This window comes from Neltuma alba, unplaced genomic scaffold (assembly GCF_004799145.2).
Source record: "Neltuma alba isolate B1F8T4 unplaced genomic scaffold, ASM479914v2 tig00011239_pilon, whole genome shotgun sequence".
NCBI classification, from domain to species: Eukaryota; Viridiplantae; Streptophyta; class Magnoliopsida; order Fabales; family Fabaceae; genus Neltuma; species Neltuma alba.
Window position 1 is genome coordinate 288,137 of NW_021635958.1, and position 18,167 is coordinate 306,303.

At 36.4% G+C, this 18,167-nt stretch overlaps 2 protein-coding genes across 3 annotated transcripts; both read left to right on the forward strand.

The window, feature by feature from the left end:
• Window positions 1-3,743: 3,743 nt before the first annotated feature.
• On the forward strand, window positions 3,744-13,365 carry LOC114762666 (serine/threonine-protein phosphatase 6 regulatory subunit 3). 2 transcript variants are annotated; one of them, XM_028952201.1, is made up of 19 exons: window positions 3,744-4,103; window positions 4,902-5,005; window positions 5,216-5,302; window positions 5,442-5,517; window positions 5,621-5,695; window positions 5,804-5,857; window positions 6,060-6,119; window positions 6,207-6,323; window positions 6,871-6,965; window positions 7,049-7,257; window positions 8,242-8,339; window positions 8,529-8,632; window positions 8,764-8,929; window positions 9,214-9,336; window positions 10,184-10,266; window positions 10,817-10,958; window positions 11,132-11,161; window positions 11,489-11,559; window positions 12,328-13,365. In XM_028952201.1, the coding sequence occupies exons 1-19, from the start codon at window positions 4,065-4,067 to the stop codon at window positions 13,145-13,147; spliced, it is 2,553 nt and encodes an 850-aa protein (XP_028808034.1). In that variant the 5' UTR covers window positions 3,744-4,064; the 3' UTR covers window positions 13,148-13,365. The 2 variants fall into 2 exon arrangements, with proteins under 2 accessions (XP_028808034.1, XP_028808033.1); XM_028952200.1 differs by having other exon boundaries at window positions 3,746-4,103; window positions 12,325-13,365.
• A 432-nt stretch (window positions 13,366-13,797) lies between these two features.
• On the forward strand, window positions 13,798-16,375 carry LOC114762668 (ubiquitin-like protein 5). The gene is made up of 2 exons (XM_028952207.1): window positions 13,798-14,489; window positions 16,253-16,375. Exon 1 carries the CDS (start codon window positions 14,251-14,253, stop codon window positions 14,470-14,472), a length of 222 nt encoding a protein of 73 aa, XP_028808040.1. The 5' UTR covers window positions 13,798-14,250; the 3' UTR covers window positions 14,473-14,489; window positions 16,253-16,375.
• The last annotated feature ends 1,792 nt before the right edge of the window (window positions 16,376-18,167 follow it).

Genomic DNA, 18,167 nt, shown 5'->3' on the forward strand with positions numbered 1-18,167 from the left:
GATAGGCGTGTTAGTTACTTGACTTGGCGATCTTTTATTTTTGGGCAAGCGGAAAAAAAGAATCATGATTACTTTTCAAATTTTAGTAATAATATTAAGTTTAAAATACATAAAATCTATCTAAAGTTGCACGTCACCTCACTAATCTTTGAAAGTTTAGAAGTAAGAAGCTTGATGGTTCATGTTTAACCATCAATTTTCCTACCATTAAAATTCTTGTCTCATTTTAAAAGAAAAAAGATTTAGCGTTTGACACGTAATTTAAAATATTTTTATACCTAAAATATAATGGCGCCTCCAAATCTCGGATATTGTTGTGTCGTTGCTGTTATGCAGAGAGAGACCAGTTGCCTAACAAGTGGTTTGTTATATAAATCGGCAAAATGATAATAATAACAATAATAACGCTTGCCTTTCACAAGACGGGCATCTGCAGTAAATTCTTCACTTGTACAAGGTTTAAAGCTTCTATGTGGTCAGTAAAAAGTAAAGACAGACATTTTTGCACCTCTGATTCCAGTCAATTCTTAATCCTTCAAAGTATCCATTACTTTTTTTGTTATATTCTGTCCTAAATATAAAAAACTTATCTTATAGTATTATAAGATAAATTAGTACTATAAGATAAGTCTTATATTTAGAACAAGAGTAACAAACCTTTGAGTCATCCCTAAAAAGACCTCCCTGGGTAGTTCCTCCTCTTAGATCCGCTGAGCCATAGCATTGAGCCAAACCCAACCTTCTATAGGAGGCTTCCATTTAGCGCGAGAGTCACTGCAACTCAGATTCAATATACCTTCTCCAAGATCACAGCTTTGCGGCTTCAATGATTTTCTGGGTGGTTGAGAAGGCAATGGCTCTGTCCATAATTGAATCATCAAAGTAGAGTTTACCACATGATCTATTCTTTCAAAATGATCAGCAAACATGAGCGAAATTTTCGTCGTACTTTGATTACTGGCTTCGTTCTGTGAGTTCAGTTCATTCGCTGATCAATTTCATAAGACCATAAAAAAGGCTGAAGCAATGGAGGAAGGGGAAATGACAAGTCATTTGATCTTCGTTTGGTTTTGCAAAATGAAATATAATCTTTTGTCCATCATTGACCCAAACGCACTTCAACTTTCTTTGGCTGAGCACCTTTTCGTGTTAGTGGTGTCTAATCTTCCCATTGGCCGATCCCACCTCAAGCAAAAGCCGCACGCAGAAGTACCAATCCCTTAACTTTCAAAATAAAGTTGCCGACACAACAGCACGTGCCCGTCACTACCTTCTTCTTCTTCTTCTTCCTCTTCTTCTACCTTTTTTTTGGCCGTTTGGAAAAATATAAAAATGGTTGGATAAGTTATCCTTTATAATGAGGTCTGCGTTGCGAGTATCTTTTCGTTTGGTTTTTTTTTTGTTTTGAGAAATTCATGTATGTCATATCTTAAAATCGAAACACACATTCTACTAACCTCTTTCTCGGTTAAATATTTCTTAAGAGTTAAGATCACGCTTGATTGAAAAAAATTCCACATTTTTTTTTGTAATGAAAAATTATACCTTTCAACCATCAAAATATTAAAAAACATTTATAGAACAGGGAGGGTTTTTGTGTTTTTAATATTAAAAATAGGAATAATAGGATTGAAAAATTATTAAAATTTTAAAATAGAGTTAATAAGATTTAATACTTTCCTTAATTTCAATAAAATATTTCAAAAGTGCTCTATAATACGAAAATATTAAGGCCACCAGCGGACACGCAGCCAGATGGTTGAGGGGGAGACGTGGAAAGTGCAGGTACTGGTTCATGAGCCGCTGGGGTATAATGTCTCATAACGGATATGGTTAGTCGTTTGGCTGAACTATAACCGCATCCAAAATATTGTTAAGTACTCCTCTGATCCTATTTACAGGACAGAGGGAGAAAGTATTTTTTGGTCCTATTTATAGGGTACTGGAAGAAATTTTTTGCATAGATGTACAATTTTACTCCTCATTTATTATTGTGTTGATTTATATGAGGTATAATGCATATTAAATAGGGATAAAGTTGAAAAGTCATTAAATTTTAAATGAGAGTTAATGAAATTTAAGATTTTTCTTGGTCTGTGTGAAACATGCTGAAAGTACCTTATAAGATCAGAGGAGTAACCAGTAGATTAACCACCGACGGTCAAACCTTTCATTGATTGATCATTACTTTTGTTTTATTAAGCCCCCAGCAATCCACTACGCCCCCCCTCCTCATATCTGATTAGCACAAGACAACATGTTACTCGTGACAAAAACAATTTTTACGAATTATTAAATAATAGTATTAGACTTTGTAAAATCAATTTACTGTTCTTTAAATGCCTTGAATATTTATTTAAATAAACACTTCTCTTAATTTAATGCAGTTTTGAAATCTAGAATTAACAAGTGACAACACAGAAAATTAAAAAAAAAAAAATCTAGCATTCTTGGAATCTAAAATTGACTGGTATAATGAAACACGGAAAAAAATATTTTAACGATCGATGGTATGAAATGGAGGCAGTCATTAGATTGAAATCTCCTTCTAGCAGCATACAAATCAGTAATCAATAGTGTCTCCAAGCCTAACTAGGGGACGATGACATTGTGAGTTCGATGGAACTAAATTGCGAGACAAAAATGTCATGACACCCTATTCAGAATTTATTTAAACCAACATACCCAGCAACCTTGAAGACCATTGGCCACAAGCAATGTTCTTTTTTTTTTTCTTTTTTTTTGAATGATAACCGGAAAACAAGTAACAAAAACAAGAGTATGAACCAAACCAACAAGTCTTATTCTCCTCTACCACCTGCTGCTTCAGAAACATTAGGAAGAAGGTGATCAAGGATGTAAAATTGCCATTGTGAGAGTATTTAGCTAATTGATTTGTTAAGGGAATCGTCTTCCTTTCTGCACAACCAAAAATGAGTTGCCAATCTCTACTAATAATTAAGCTGACATCAACAGCTAAGTCTTTAAACAAGTAACTATTTTTGCACCCTCAAGTCGCTAAATTGATAGCCCTTGTGCAATTTGAAAAGATACAGATCTCTTGAAGACCTCTAAACCAGAATAAATTCAAACCATGCAAAAGCTTCATCAATTTCCCAAATGTTGGGGGCATGCACATTCATGAGTTTAGAACAAAAGCCACGTATCTAACGATCTAAGTAATCTCGAATAACCCCGCCATAGCCACCGTGTCCATTCATTAGAACAGACCCATCCACCACAAGCAATTTTTCTCTAATCATGTTTCCAACAATCCACAACTAGAAACTGTCTCAACCAAAAAAAACGATATTTTAGGTTCTTTCCCAGTGTAAAATACTAGTATGGGAGAAGGAACTAGTTTTTCGGCTCATAAAAAATGGCCTACACTAATGAGATCTAATTCTTTATCTTTTAAAAAATATCTTAAGGTATAAAATAAAAATAATATTTTAACGATTAATTGTTAAAAATAATTTTTTATTTCAAAATTATTAATTTTAAAATATAAATTTAAAATTGCATTTGAATAACGTTTAATTCTCAAATGTTCCTGGTGAAATATAGAAAGAGATGTCAAATGGAATGGTAGAATGCTATGGAGGAGGACACCATGGAACCGTAGAAAAGAGAGATATGATCATTCGCACCTAAGCGACGCTCACATTTATTTTTGTGGCACTGGACTTTGAGGTGGCAATTCCGGAGTACATCTCTTGTACTTTAGTCCCCTCCCCTATATCAGTGATTTGTATTTGACAACTGTTGATTTGTTGCTACGTTTTTTAGACTAAACTCTGTCCCTCCTTATCACTCCCTCCTCCGTCGATCTTCACGGCGCTGCATCTTTTCCATCTCTACGTCCACGAAATTAGGGTTTACAGCCTTCACACGGCCTAGCTCCTCCGTTATCTTCATCCTCTCCTTTGCATCTCGAGCTTTCCGTTTCTATGTTCCATCGACTTGACCTAGATTTGCCGGTGTTTCAAGGGTTCTTAGATCCGAGGAGGTCCTGTTCCGAGCTCTGCTGAATTCACCTCTCTCTGCATACTCTTTCCGCAGACATGTTTTGGAAGCTCCCATCTATATCTGCCTCCTCTCCTGTAAGTTTGTGCTCTTAATTCGAGCTTCTTTTGTTTTTTTGGATGGTGAATTACTGTGCCACACGTTACTTACGCTGCTTTCAAACTTTGGTTTGATTTCCGCTTCTCTCATCTAGTTCAAGCATCGGTCAGATTGCCCCTTCAAGCTTCATTTCTGTAGCTATAGCTATGTTTACAATTACCTGTTTTCCCGCTCCGCCAGCCATTTTTTTACATTTTCCGTTAAACGGGATCAACCTTTGTTGTTGCGGGTTTTCGTGCTTTGGAGTGTCATAGTCATAATTTACAGAGACTAGGCACGACTGTTTCCTTTGCTTGCCAACCATGCTTGGAAAATCTCAATTAGAAGTTATGGATGCGTTTTGGCAATTTTCTAAGAATAGTCTGTAATTTAAATCTTAGTATTTGCTTCTCAACATATGTGCCATTGATATACTTTGCTTGATGGTCTTGAGCTCTATGATGTTGACGGGGACAAATTGAGCAATAAAAACTCCTCGATTTCTGCATTCATGTAAATTTTGAGAAATAAATCTTCTGAATGTTTTGCCGCTGAATTCTACAGTCTAGAACTCAAAGACACTGAACAATAACTTTCTTTTTCCTGAGAATATTGTATTACCTTTATGGCTATTGACAGAATCCTCTACAGGGTCAAATTTTATATTTGGGAACTTTACGAATGACGATCTAAAATTTAAAAGGATGTTTTAAATTTAATTGATGGTCAAACCGTCACATGACTCCATGTCTGCATAGCTAATTGTTTTCCTCTTTGTCGCGTATGGTGCTTTTCAGGTTGAGGCAATTTTGGATAAAGAGAATTTCACTTTAGAAGAACTCCTGGATGAAGAAGAAATTATCCAAGAATGCAAGGCCTTAAACAGTCGTCTAATTAACTTGTATGTTCGAGACTAGTTGAACTTAAATTATGTTTCCGTTGCTGCAAACATTCCAGATTCTCCTTGTGTCCCTCTTTTGTGTCTTCCCAAATCTGATATATTCATTACAATCGGGTGTATATATAATTACGTAGGAAGAGAAACTGGAAATGCATTAATATATGTGAGTTGAAAAATGTTATTTCATTGGTTATATTTTTCTTATTTCAGCCTGAGGGATAGAGCTCAGGTGGAGCAATTGCTGCGCTACATTATTGAAGAGCCACCAGAGAATGCTGAAAGCAAACGGACGTTCAAGTATGCCGTTGAAGCAGAATTCTTTTGTTTATAAGTTTCAACTAAAAATTTGTTGCGAATGAACTTCACATGAAACTTTTATTGCTTCAATTTTCTTGTTTCTGCAACCTCAGCATTTGATTTTTGGTTTGTGATTTAGGTTTCCATTCATTGCTTGTGAGGTTTTCACGTGTGAAATTGATGTTATTTTGAAGACATTGGTCGAGGAAGAAGAGGTAGATGATCTTTTAAGTTCATGGCATAAATCATTTTATATTGGATATCATACAATTGCATTTTATTTGTATTGATATCTGCTTTTTATCCTCATAATTGCAGTTGATGAACTTATTATTCTCCTTCTTGGAGCCTGATCGTTCTCATGGTTCCTTGCTAGCTGGGTATTTTAGCAAGGTATGTCTGACGATGCTGAAAGTTCAGCTCACGATGTGGCACTTTATAGACATATCTGATTAAAGTTTAAATTACTTGGTTGATGTGGCTTTCTACGCGATTTTGTAGGTTGTTATTTGCCTAATGATTCGGAAGACGGTGCCGCTAATGAACTATGTTCAAGTAAGTAATAAAAGTGCTTTTTAAATGTAGAATTTGATGTTTGCAATTTTTAGGTGATGGAAAAGAACCGTATGAATATCTCAGTGCTCTTGTTGTTAATGTCTTTATTAAAAGAAAAATTTTGTGGATAACCCCATCGCTCTGTATTGTATCTTGCCTTGTGAATTCATTTTTCATTAATTCTTCAGCATTCTTAATGCAGGCCCATCAGAATGTTTTTGGCCAACTGGTTGATTTGATAGGAATTACATCTATTATGGAGGTAATCTTCTTTCCATTTCAGAGTGGTTATAGCATTAGTGAGAAATTGCCAGTGTTAAGAAGAAATTCTGATAAGCTGTCTGCACAGGTTTTGGTTCGCTTAGTAGGTGCTGATGATCATGTGTATCCCAATTTTATAGATGTGATCCAGTGGTTGGCTGAGAGCAACCTCCTAGAGATGATTGTTGATAAATTAACTCCTTCTGTAAGTGAAGCTCTCTGGGCCTGAATTCTTTTTTTACCAGTGTTTTCCTATTAGCTGTATGGTTCAGATATTTTCAATATCAAGTGTCAGCAGCTGTTGTGTTTCAGCAATTGTGGTTATTTTTTTGGAGAATAATTGTTGCCTGAAACTTTACATGATATAAATCTTTACGAGTAAGTCTCCACTATTTTTATCTACCACATCATAACATTACCTTCTTTTTAGTGGGAGCATTGTTTTTCAATTCCTGCGATGGACATGTTCAGTGAGGTTGAATTATCCTCACTTAAAATTTGGGGGGTTTTCTGCAAGCTAGTGGTTGTCCAGCTGAAGAAATTTGATTTATTGATAGAAGAACTTGTTAGGCGCCTCACTTCAAAAGAACTTATTATGTCCCTATGGGCCCACATTAAATAAATTTTGGATAGAGAAAAGATGATGAAAGACCCTAGTCTAAGGCTTTTGCATGCGATTGTTATGGTGAATAAGCTATTTGATGGTTCAATTCTTTTGTTGTAAAAATATCATGTGTTCTATTTGATATCAGAGTCCTCCTGAAGTTCATGCAAATGCAGCTGAGACCTTGTGTGCAATAACTCGAAATTCCTCATCTGCTTTGGCAATTAAACTTTCAAGTCCGAGGTTCGTGTTGAGTGGTTGTGATTTTTTTGTTGTTGGTTTTAATATAGACTGTGAATTAATTATTAGCTTATTTTAACATGCAGTTTTGTTGCAAGAATTATGGACCATGCGCTGAAAGATTCACAGTCAAAGTCTAGCCTGGTTCACTCACTTTCAGTGTGTACTTCCTTGTTGAATCCAAGAAGATCAACCTTTCCACCTCCACTTGTTCCTTCTTTCCGAAGTCAACAGTTATATGAGGTTTCAACTCCCGTTAACCCAGATACAGTTGGTGCAATGCTCCCAAAACTTGGTAATTCAGAATTTGTTTATTTTGCGCACTTGTCTAATCAATAGTATAGTTGCTTATATGTCTACTCAAATTGTTTTTTCTAATTATTATTATGAAACCATTTAAAACAATGTATCTTCTGATTATTCCACATTTGAAAATGCTACACTCAACTTCTTCTAGAAATTTGAATATATTTTAAAGAACTAAAGGAATTCAATGTAGTAGTTGTTTGTGTGAGATACAAGAAGAATGAGGAATTATATAGGCTTTTCAGTTTACTCATGTTATATGATTATAATATTTGTGATAAGTAATGCAGTTGTGAAGAAAACTGCCTAGAGTGGGGACATGATAGATAGGAGTCATATGAAGAGGAACCCACATAATTTGGGAATTGGTATATTTTTGTGTGCCTGTGGCATATACGGCTTCTTTAAATTTCATTGATGTTTTATGCTCTTGTTTATTTTAAAACATAACTTAGAAATTTTTTAAGCAGAGGTACAATTTCCTATTCATTGTTCTGTTCTGCTGGAATAATTCTGACCATTGCAGTTATATTTTTTATCAATATTTTTTTTTTTTTTTTGGGTTAGCCAACAGGCTACGGATCATTTTGGGTTCTTTCGATCCAGTGCCTGTTTAGCTCTGTTATGAAACTTGTGCGATCATCAATTGGTCTAAATTGCTTTTCCATGAGTAATATTGAGAAAAAAGCAACTGATCTGCTTCCGCATTCTTATTCTTATACGAATGCATCAAATACTCGGCTGTGATTTTTGCGGTGAAAAATAGTTTTTGCTGCCATCTAAACGTAACTGTAGCCACTGACCAAACATCCCTGGTAGAAACCACTTTCTGCATTCATTCATTCATTTATTTTTGGGGTTCGTTCGAGAATTGGAGGTATAGAGGATAACATTACCAACAGTTCTTTTTTTCCCCCGATGAAGTCTTGTTGCCAAATTTTGTTCTTCTTTAAATTACGTTTTTTGTCTGCAGGTGACTTGCTCATGGTTTTAAATGTGTCAACGGATGATAAGCTTTTGCCTACAACATACGGAGAATTGAGGCCTCCACTTGGGAAGCATCGATTGAAGGTTAGTTCTCAATTTTCAATCATAGAATTGAGCTGTCAATACATAGTTGCAGCTTGGCCATAGGACTTAAACCCTTGCTCCAAAAAGTTCCATTTCCCGTATGCTCATTAAAATTATTTTTATTCCATCTCAAAGATATCTTTGATGTGACCTTGAAACATCTTTTGCTGACTGATTTCTTTGTTTCAGATTGTCGAATTTATAGCTGTGCTTCTGAGGACTGGTGGTGAAGTGGCTCAAAAGGAATTGGTCAGCTCAGGAATGATCCGACGAGTCATTGATCTTTTCTTTGAGTAAGCAACTAGTAATTTGGGATTTGATGGATATTTAGATATATGGTGACATCCTGGTAGCTTTTGTTTAAATGCTGCTTATCTTGGATGCTATGTTTTTCACGTGACCAGTCTTTGTTCAACTGATACAGGTATCCATATAACAACCCGTTGCACCATTATGTAGAAAGTATCATATTAATCTGTTTGGAGAGCAAAAATGATGTCATTATTGATCACCTTCTTCAAGAGTGTGATTTAATTGGGAAGTTCCTTCAAGCAGATAAACATCCTATTCTTTCTGGTATTGATAATCAGGTAGGTGGATGTTTCGAACCTGGTGGACGGAAAGTCATATATTGTCTGTTGAAACTGAGCAGCTGTTGAGATGCATTCATATACTCTACTGTGCATGTGAAGAAGCATAAATGGTGCTCAAGGGATTCCATAGTATTTGAGAATTTAGTTTTGAATTTCCTTTATATTTATTGTTTTTCTTCATATTTTAGGCAGATGCATAAGTAAATCAGCTTTTCGAGCATATAATAGCATATAAATGCTATGTATAATAGTGCTAACTGTACAATTGTATCATCATGTAGCCAACTGTACCTGCTGCTGGAAAACAGGCACCACGGGCAGGAAACATTGGACATATTACTCGAATAGCTAATAAACTTATTCAGTTGGCGCATAACCAAAGCCACATACAAGCATATATTCAGGTTGGTACTGTATGATGTATTCTTTAGTACAGGAGCCTGAAAAGTCTTATTTGGGATAACAGTTTCTGTTATACACGTCATGAATTTAATAGCAACTGGCATGAAAATCTTCTGTGGGATAGAACTCTTTTAGATCTGTAAAAATAAGCGCCCATGATCTTCTGCTTTGTTTTATTTATTTATTTATTTGGGCTGAATAGCACATTTTGTGCTACATCAAGGATATATGGCTCCTTGATGTGCTTTTTCATGCTTAATTGTTTAAGTACTAATTTATCATATCAACAATATTTGTTAAAACAACTGTGGTTTTTTATGGGAAAAATAAAATATAGCATCTTTTAGCTTGTTCTTTGATAAGAGACCCTTGAAGACACATAGTAGATGCAGGACGAAAGGGAGTTTGGAGGAAGGGATCCATGATGTGAGTAGTGGGATTGGCGGTGTGGCGAGCGGCGAGACTGGTCTATTGGCACCTGAGAGTGTAGGGGAGTGCACCAACGGCCACTAACTAGGTGCCTGTAGATGTTATTAGGGGCAGTTAAGAATTTGATTTCTTTCCTTGTATTGAAGTAGACTCCTCTTGGCTTTTAGCGTTGGAGAGAGTGAGAATCATAAACCTGCCTTTATCATTCTCCTTGGACATCCTTGGTCTTTGATGCACTTATTGGTTTTGCCTCTCCCGCCCCTTTTAAATTTATGCTGCAGATGAATGGGGCACATTAAAAAACTGGTTCTAATATTCTTTCATTTGAAATCATTGAATACTTTTGTGACAGAAAAAAATTATTTAATACTAATAGACAAGCTATGTGGGATAAACTGTAAATTTGTTGGACGTCTGCAGGAAAATAGTGAGTGGAATCAATGGCAAACTACTGTTCTTCAGGAGCGTAACATGATCGAGAATGTTCATCGCTGGGCTTGTGGGTAAGCTCTGATTTCAGAATCTCGTTTCTAAATGATCAGCTAGTTCTCACTTACTATCAAGAGTTCTTCTTGTTTTTTTTTTTGGGGCGTGATGTCTATGTGGACCTTTTTGTTTTGCATCTAATAAAATAGTTGGAAGTTTTTGAGACCGTGTCCCTAAGTGGGTAGGAGTGATCACATCACCGGGGTCACCTTGATTATTAAAAGGGTTGGTTGGGGTTGGTTTTTGTGTGACTGGCATTAAAAGTTGAGGAGTGCATGTAAAATTATGGTTTGCAATTTTAGCTATTCTTTCTTGACCAAGAAAATTTTATCTGTTGAACTTCGTGGCATCAAGAGAAAGTATGTAGTAACCGTAAGTACATATTATCTTTTGCTCAACATATGTTGAGACAAGGTTGTGATGACTGATATATGTAGAATTCGTTTGGTTTAGTTTTAGATATGTCCAATTATGGCCCCTTGTGATCTCGAGTCTTATGTTTCCTTTGTTGTATTGTAAATCATTTTTCATTTTGATATATCTTTCATTTTTCCTTGCTATATGCAGACGTCCTACCGCATTGCAAGATAGAATCAGGGATAGTGATGAAGATGATCTTCATGACAGAGACTATGATGTTGCAGCTTTAGCAAATAATTTGAGCCATCCTTTTAAATATAATATTTATGGAACTGAGGAAAATGAAGAGGTGTGTAGTACCTCGCTTCCTCTCTTACTTTCTGAGGATGCATGTGCATACTTGTGTTTGTGTGCTCTTGGAAATATGTGCTTTGAGTATTCCCGCTTTTCTGGATTCACCTTTTGCATATTTAGGCCAAACTCAATTCTGGTCTAATCTAATGATCTGTTTGTTGCTTATAGGACCAAAGAGGTCTTGATCGTGATGCTGAGGTATAGTTTTTATTTTTCTTAATAGCTAAAGTAATTTGATTAATCTGATTTCTTGGGTAATTCATCTGATCTAGCTATTCATGGAAACGTCTTCTCACTTTACTGGGTTGTGCTGCAACAATGCTTCAGTTGATGTACTTCTGAGCATTAGTTGAGCCTTCGGTTTGGCATGCATTAGCAATTGAATATTTGAGCATTAAATGCTCTTCTTTTCGGTGCTAACTGCCATTTCTATGGGGAAACCAAAGTATTAGTTGTCTTTGTCTTTTACTCTTTCTTGTTGATTAATTTAAAATTAATTTGATAATTATTTTACATAAAATGTAGGATGTCTACTTTGATGATGACTCAGCAGAAGTTGTCATATCGTCCTTGAGACTCGGTGATGATCAGGGGAGGTAAGCCTGTTTTTGTTTTGTCATATGACTGTCATCCAATGCTGTATCTTGCTCCTTTATTCATCTTGTCCAGGCGTCCAGCCTACTTGCTAGGTTTTGCTATCCTGTTTCTTATTTGCCTGTGCATTTTTACTATGGTGACTAAAAGATCCATGTGACATAGAGGCCAGAGAATAAACTATAGAAGAAATACAGATCTTTGACACTCGTGTCACCCTGCCTTCCCATGCTGGCTTTCATCATATCCAGAATGTAGTTGCAAATTGAGAATGGTTGATTGCTTTAGGGAGCCAAGTGACATGCTATTGGTTTCAAGTTTTGAAAGCTATACATAAATGTAAAAGATTTTAAACGTGTTGATCTGTTGATGAACTTTGGTAATGGCTCAGTCGACGCATTACAGTATAACTATTTACAAGCAGATCTCCAAATGTCATGCTTTACTTGCATGTTTGGTTTCAGTGTACAAAGAAGTATTTTTGGAATTTCATTTAACTATCAAATCTGCTCTTTGCCCAACTTGTTGCTCAAATAGTATGTTCTCTTCTGTGAATTCCGCATAATTGCCTTTTAGGTTATTTGGCCATTACTATCATGTAAAGTCAGTATCTTTTCAACTTAGCTGGTGAAGTTCTTTTTATGACTTATTTCAAAGTTTTCCTAGATTGTTATCTGTGCTGTCAATATTTGCTCGCCAGTTGTTCGTTTTCTATTATATTAATTATTTACTTGTGGATATAACAAAGGCAAATTTCTTCAATGCAGTAGCCTGTTTACAAACTCCAACTGGTTTGCGTTCCAAGATGACCGAATTGGTGATGCACCGGGGGGAACATCATCCTCTGAGATGATGGATGAGATTAACCTGAACGGGGCTGCAAATGGTGGTAACAACAGTAGCGATGATGAAGTGGTGATCGGAGAGGATGAAGGTATGGCTGAAAACAAAAATACCATGAATGGCGCATCGAATTCAAGCACAAGTTTCTTCAGCGGTTTAACCGCCTTTGATTCCATGAATGGTGGCATTTTGAATTTGGAAGGTGAGAAGGCAAGCGTGTCAAATGATATGGGATTCTTTGGGTTTGAAGCACCAGACAATGAGGACTTATTTGGGGATAGGCCGCTACCTGAGTGGGTGGGATGGGGTGAACCGTCAGATATACAAGTGGCTGGTTCAAGCACGAACCCCTTTTTGGATCATGATGAGTCCGATGGCAATTCTTCCGCCAAATCTCAATTAGGTAGCCCTAGTCCTACGGCAAATGGAGAGTCTGTACCTTCAAATGGGTCTCCAACTAGAGATTTTAAGGAGGTGGATGGTGACTCGAATCCAAAAACAGCAGCAGTACCCTCCCTCTTCGAAGAGGATGTGGAATTTGTAGGCGTGGAATTGGAAGGTACTGAGAAGGCTATGGAACTGGCTCTAAAAGAAGGAATAGTTGGGGAAGCGGGACCTTTGAAAAAGAACCCATCCCAAAAGGCGCCGGAGAGGGAGAATTCTGAAGAAGGTGGACCTGGTAGTATGAAGGAATTCAATGACGCAAATTACTGGAGGGTGGACCAAGAGGTTGCGGTTCTGGAATGATGTCCTAATGTTCTTGGTTAGCGAGGGCCTCCGCAGCTGATTCATGTACAGTATATTTTTGTTTTCCTTATTGTCTGCTTCTGTCTGTTCCCGCATTAGATATCAAGCTTGTTTATGATTTTCAGTTTTGCCTCTTCCTGTAAGCCACTTATGGGTTCCCCACTATTTAACGAATTATATTTAGTTTCTCCTATTTAATCATTCCCGTTATGATGCAACGACTTATAGTCTTTATACATCCAGGAATTCAATTCACGTAGTTTTAAATTTTTCTGTGTATGGTTTTTGGGGGGGGGGGGAGTTTGTTGTGTGTGTGAGAATTATATTCACATATAAATTGCATTTAATGATCGATTGAATGAACTTTATTTTTATCAAATTAACAGGCAATTGAATTTAAGGGGGATTTTAGAATAGTAAATTAAATTAGATTATTTGTTATGACTTGTTAACAATGCATTATGTCAAGTTTCATTTTTAACCAAGTACAATCAATGTTTCAGGATTTTAGATTTCTACGGATGATTCACGTACAGAATGTTCGGATCGGTTTCAAGACAGTAAAGACTCACTCCAAACAACTATTAGTAACATAGATGGAAGGATTATTCAGTTCACACGCTTTATAATTATGACTTTGAAATGGATGAACCTGATGAATTTAATCCGTCAAAATTTATGTCCCGGTGTTCATAAAGAAGGTGTCTCTCGAAGCCGCATCTGGGCAAATACCATGCTCGTGATTGCAAGGCCAGTAGTTGAATGGAAGTTCTCTTGCGCGCGCGCGCGAACGTACTAGCACCTTCCGAGACCACTGAGCCATCCATCACGAAACGGAATCGGATCCATACGGTCACTATCCCATTACCAACGGCCCGATCACCTAAAAGACCAAATTATCCTCAACGACGAAGCGAATGTTCTAGAGAAGTTAATGGCGCGCCATATTTCGGGAGAGCAGTCACAGCGACAGCGAATACGATTTTTATTATATATATCGATCCATTGAAAAAGCTGAAGCTGGAGGGATATTGCATCTTGTTTGTCTAGAGAGTTCCTACTTCCAACGGGTCATCACAGCATTTTGGGTTTGATTGATTAAGATGATCGAAGTGGTGCTCAATGACCGTCTGGGGAAGAAGGTGAGGGTAAAGTGTAATGAGGATGACACCATCGGTGACTTGAAAAAACTTGTGGCTGCTCAGACGGGTACCAGACCTGACAAGATCCGCATTCAGAAGTGGTACACCATCTATAAGGATCACATCACCCTAAAAGATTACGAGATTCATGACGGCATGGGCCTGGAGCTCTACTACAACTAATTACTGATTTACACCTTGTATTACTTCCTTCCTCTGACATCTTTTTGTTCCTATATGGATCTTTCCTGTTTTAATTTAAATCTTGTTATTTCTGAATTTGGTCGTCAAATAGATGTGCAACGTTTTTGCCTTTGTTTTTATCAATTTACGTGATAGTCGTCGACTGAGGGAAAATAATGCTTGTATGGAGAGATCCAGAAAAATAATGATGGGTTCAGCAAGTCATTAGTATCAATTAGTTAGTATTAATCAATGACTATTGTCATCGAGTGTTGAATTTGGACGACGTCTTTCTGTTCATTCTTGGTGTTGCGATTGTTGACATCGTTTCATATGGTAGACTGTCTGTCTTTCACCTTTACTATTTTTGAATAGTTTATTTATAACTTTGAATTGCAGAACCTGGAACGGAGCAACAGATAGTTAATCTTTGGTCGGAAATTAAACCATTACTTTTCTTTTGAGAATTAGTTATATTTTGGTGATTGAACGAGAGATGCTTAATCTAAATCATAGTTTAAATTCGCTGTTTCGTTTACCAAATTGTAAATGAATGTGGTTTATCCGCGGTCTTTGAGGAGGTAATCTGGTTGTCTCTCTAATTAGTTAATATGAGAACTCTGATTGATATCGCAAAGCTTATATATGATGAAAAAGTAACTTTATTATTCAAAGGTGTAATAGTTACGGGGTTAAGATTATTAATTCTAGTAATATTCAATTCCTTAATGAGAAAGACAATAACAAATGTATGTGTAGAACAACTTATTCTTCACCTGCTTTCTTATGCAGTCACTAACAAGCAATTACAATTTGTTTGGGCTAGGAAATCCTTCGCACAATGCATGAATGTCCTTGCTGATATGTTGCATTACCATGTAAAGCCTAAGTAAAATTTGTAGATGTTTGTGCATGATAGGACCCCATCTTAACATTAGGATTATCAATGTCCAGAAGATATACTTGTCGGATGGGTATTCTTTCTTAATAGCTGTGACGTTTCTGCATGTTATGCTTTTGCCATGCCATGTTATAACGATGTAAACCGGGCAAGCTGGTCTCTTGTTTGTATCCTCTCATCAAGAAGGCAATCAAAAGCACAATGTTTTTAAAGGAGAAAAAGGAATGCGACACTTGTTTTACGTTTAGCCACTGTTTGGTGGTGCTATGTATAATTATTATGATTCGGTTTATGCCTTCTGAGCTGTCGTATCGGTCAAAAGATTAATAGAGTCTAGCCTTGATGAATCAAGACTTTTTTGCTTCAATTACGTTTGGCTATGATTGCAAGACCACCGACGTGATGTTACTGTGTTAGGGTGGTCTGATGAGGTAAAAGAATGATTCGGGTGGCTTAACTATTTCATGTTTGTGTACAAGCTTTTGTACATGGGCTTAAATACATTGGCGGAGGTTGATTTGAGTGGTAGGTTCACATAGATCAATCCTTCAATTTTAAATTTTTTTTGGGGATAAAAGATTATTCACATATTGAAAAGGAGTTACGGAAAGTTGAAGTCAGACATAGCAATCTTTTTTCGTTCACAACCTCGAAATTAGCCGATGGAGGATGGCTTCAACTTCAATTTTGATTTAGGCTAATTAGATTAATGATGAACTTCGTTTTTAATTGCATGTGTTTTTGGGGAATCTGCCCCTGACTTTACCCGTTGATGGGTCCCAAATTCCAAATTTATATTTCTTGCTACCTTTGACTGAGCATTTCCTTACGTTGAGCTGATGTCTTATTTATCATTGTAATTTTGTTTTGTGTTGGCAGGTACCACGTAATCTGAGCACGCATAAGAGGATATAACTGTGCTTATACTTCCCTATAGTTAAGGTTGATGTGTATCCTCCACGTAATAATACGTTTGAGGCGCTCAATTTTGAAATAAATACTCCTCCGGTCCTAAATATAAGACCTTTATACTAGTGTGTATAAGGGTCCTATATTTAGGACCGGAGGAGTACTTTATTTCTCTCACGATCGGAGATAATTCCTCTGACTATGCATGTATGCATGTTGATGACTCTGGATCCCGTCATGCTGTGGCAATGCTGAAATTTCATGTGCTTCATTGATTGCACATGATATCTTTAATTTTGCTGTTGATGTTCCAGTATGGTTTCAGAATATGGCGTCATTTGAAATATGCCTACCTTAAAACGAAAAATTATTAATCACAAGGCGTATTTGATTTGGCTATTGGTCAGTTCGCCTGATGGCTTTTTACTTGTTGGACTACTGGGGAGTGGAATTTCGATGGCTGTCCGGTTTTCATTTACGTAAAAGCACGCGGAACCGTCATGAAAAACATTGTTATAAAGGGAAAAATCCTCGTCAAGATTCAAAATTCCAGGTCCCTGAAATTCAAAGTTGCAAATATGCGTAGCTTTGACGGTTTGGGTTCCAATCAGGCAATCATAGTTCTTCCGACCCATAACGATGCATTTGACTAATACTGTCCCTCTTAATTTCCATTAATTTCCATCAGAGTATATATGTGATCATTGCGAATTATAATCTGCAGAATACCTGTTAAATCTGTGTCTGCGCTATAATGTAAGCTTTTATTAACTTTTGAATTTCTTCTTTTGCCTGATTCAAATGCTTTTAGCTTTTATGCTATCTTTTGCACTGCTTGATTGGATGGCTATCGTAGGGCTGCGAGGTAGAATTCCGGCAGGGGATTAGGGTGCCCAGATTTGGTAATAGCACTTTATGTCCTCTCACAATCCATTATATAATGTGGCCATCATTTTCTTCAAATGAAGCATTTATTATATATTATGATGCATAAAGCATTCTTGTTATTATTCACGACAATCATGACATCAAGGACAATGGCGCCAAATCATCGTGGCTGCTTTATTCATCAATATTCACTAAAGTAGATGATGATGATAATAATAATAATATGAATATTAATAACAATGACGACGACGACAACAACACCACTCAAAACACGGTGGTAGTAATGTCAATCCAAGCAACAGTTATGATATTAGCATCAAGTAATATTCATTTATTGAAACAGATGGTGATAATTAGAAAGTGCCATCTTTCAGGCCAAAAAAGAAAAAGAAGAAGCAGGGAGGGAGAAGAAAGTTCCTTCTTGGTTCTAAGAGAGGGAAACCATTTTATGACAAAACTAAACTGCTGTCATGTTAATTCTCTCGTCGCTTTTCTTTTATTAGTTAAATTAGGCATCTCCATCAAACGTTCAAGTCCTGTTTGATTTTTGAAATGTAAGAGCAAACTTGTAGATTTTTAAATTTATATGGATAACTGATCTATTGTCTTTATTTTGTCTATTATCTCACTAATTGAATACAAGATGATAGATTTGTTTGCAAATAATTTAAACTTAGATGATTGGATATCTTTATGTGAAAAAATGATGCTGATGACGTGTGAAAAGCGACCCTGATGATTAGTGAAAAAAAGATGATGAAGCTAACGAAAGGGCTTGTTGAAAATTAGGGTGAGTTTTGAGCCTTTGTTAAAGATGCTGAATATTGTTTGAATCTACTCCTTTCCTTTTAATAGGCAAATCTTGACACCTTCCCATTTCTTAAGAACAATTAATGTAAAAAATATAATTTTTTTTTCTAAAAATGCCTTCATTAATAAGGAGAAAGAGCATGAGAAAGAACAATGGTAAATTATTAAAAGAAAGAGAAGTGAAAAG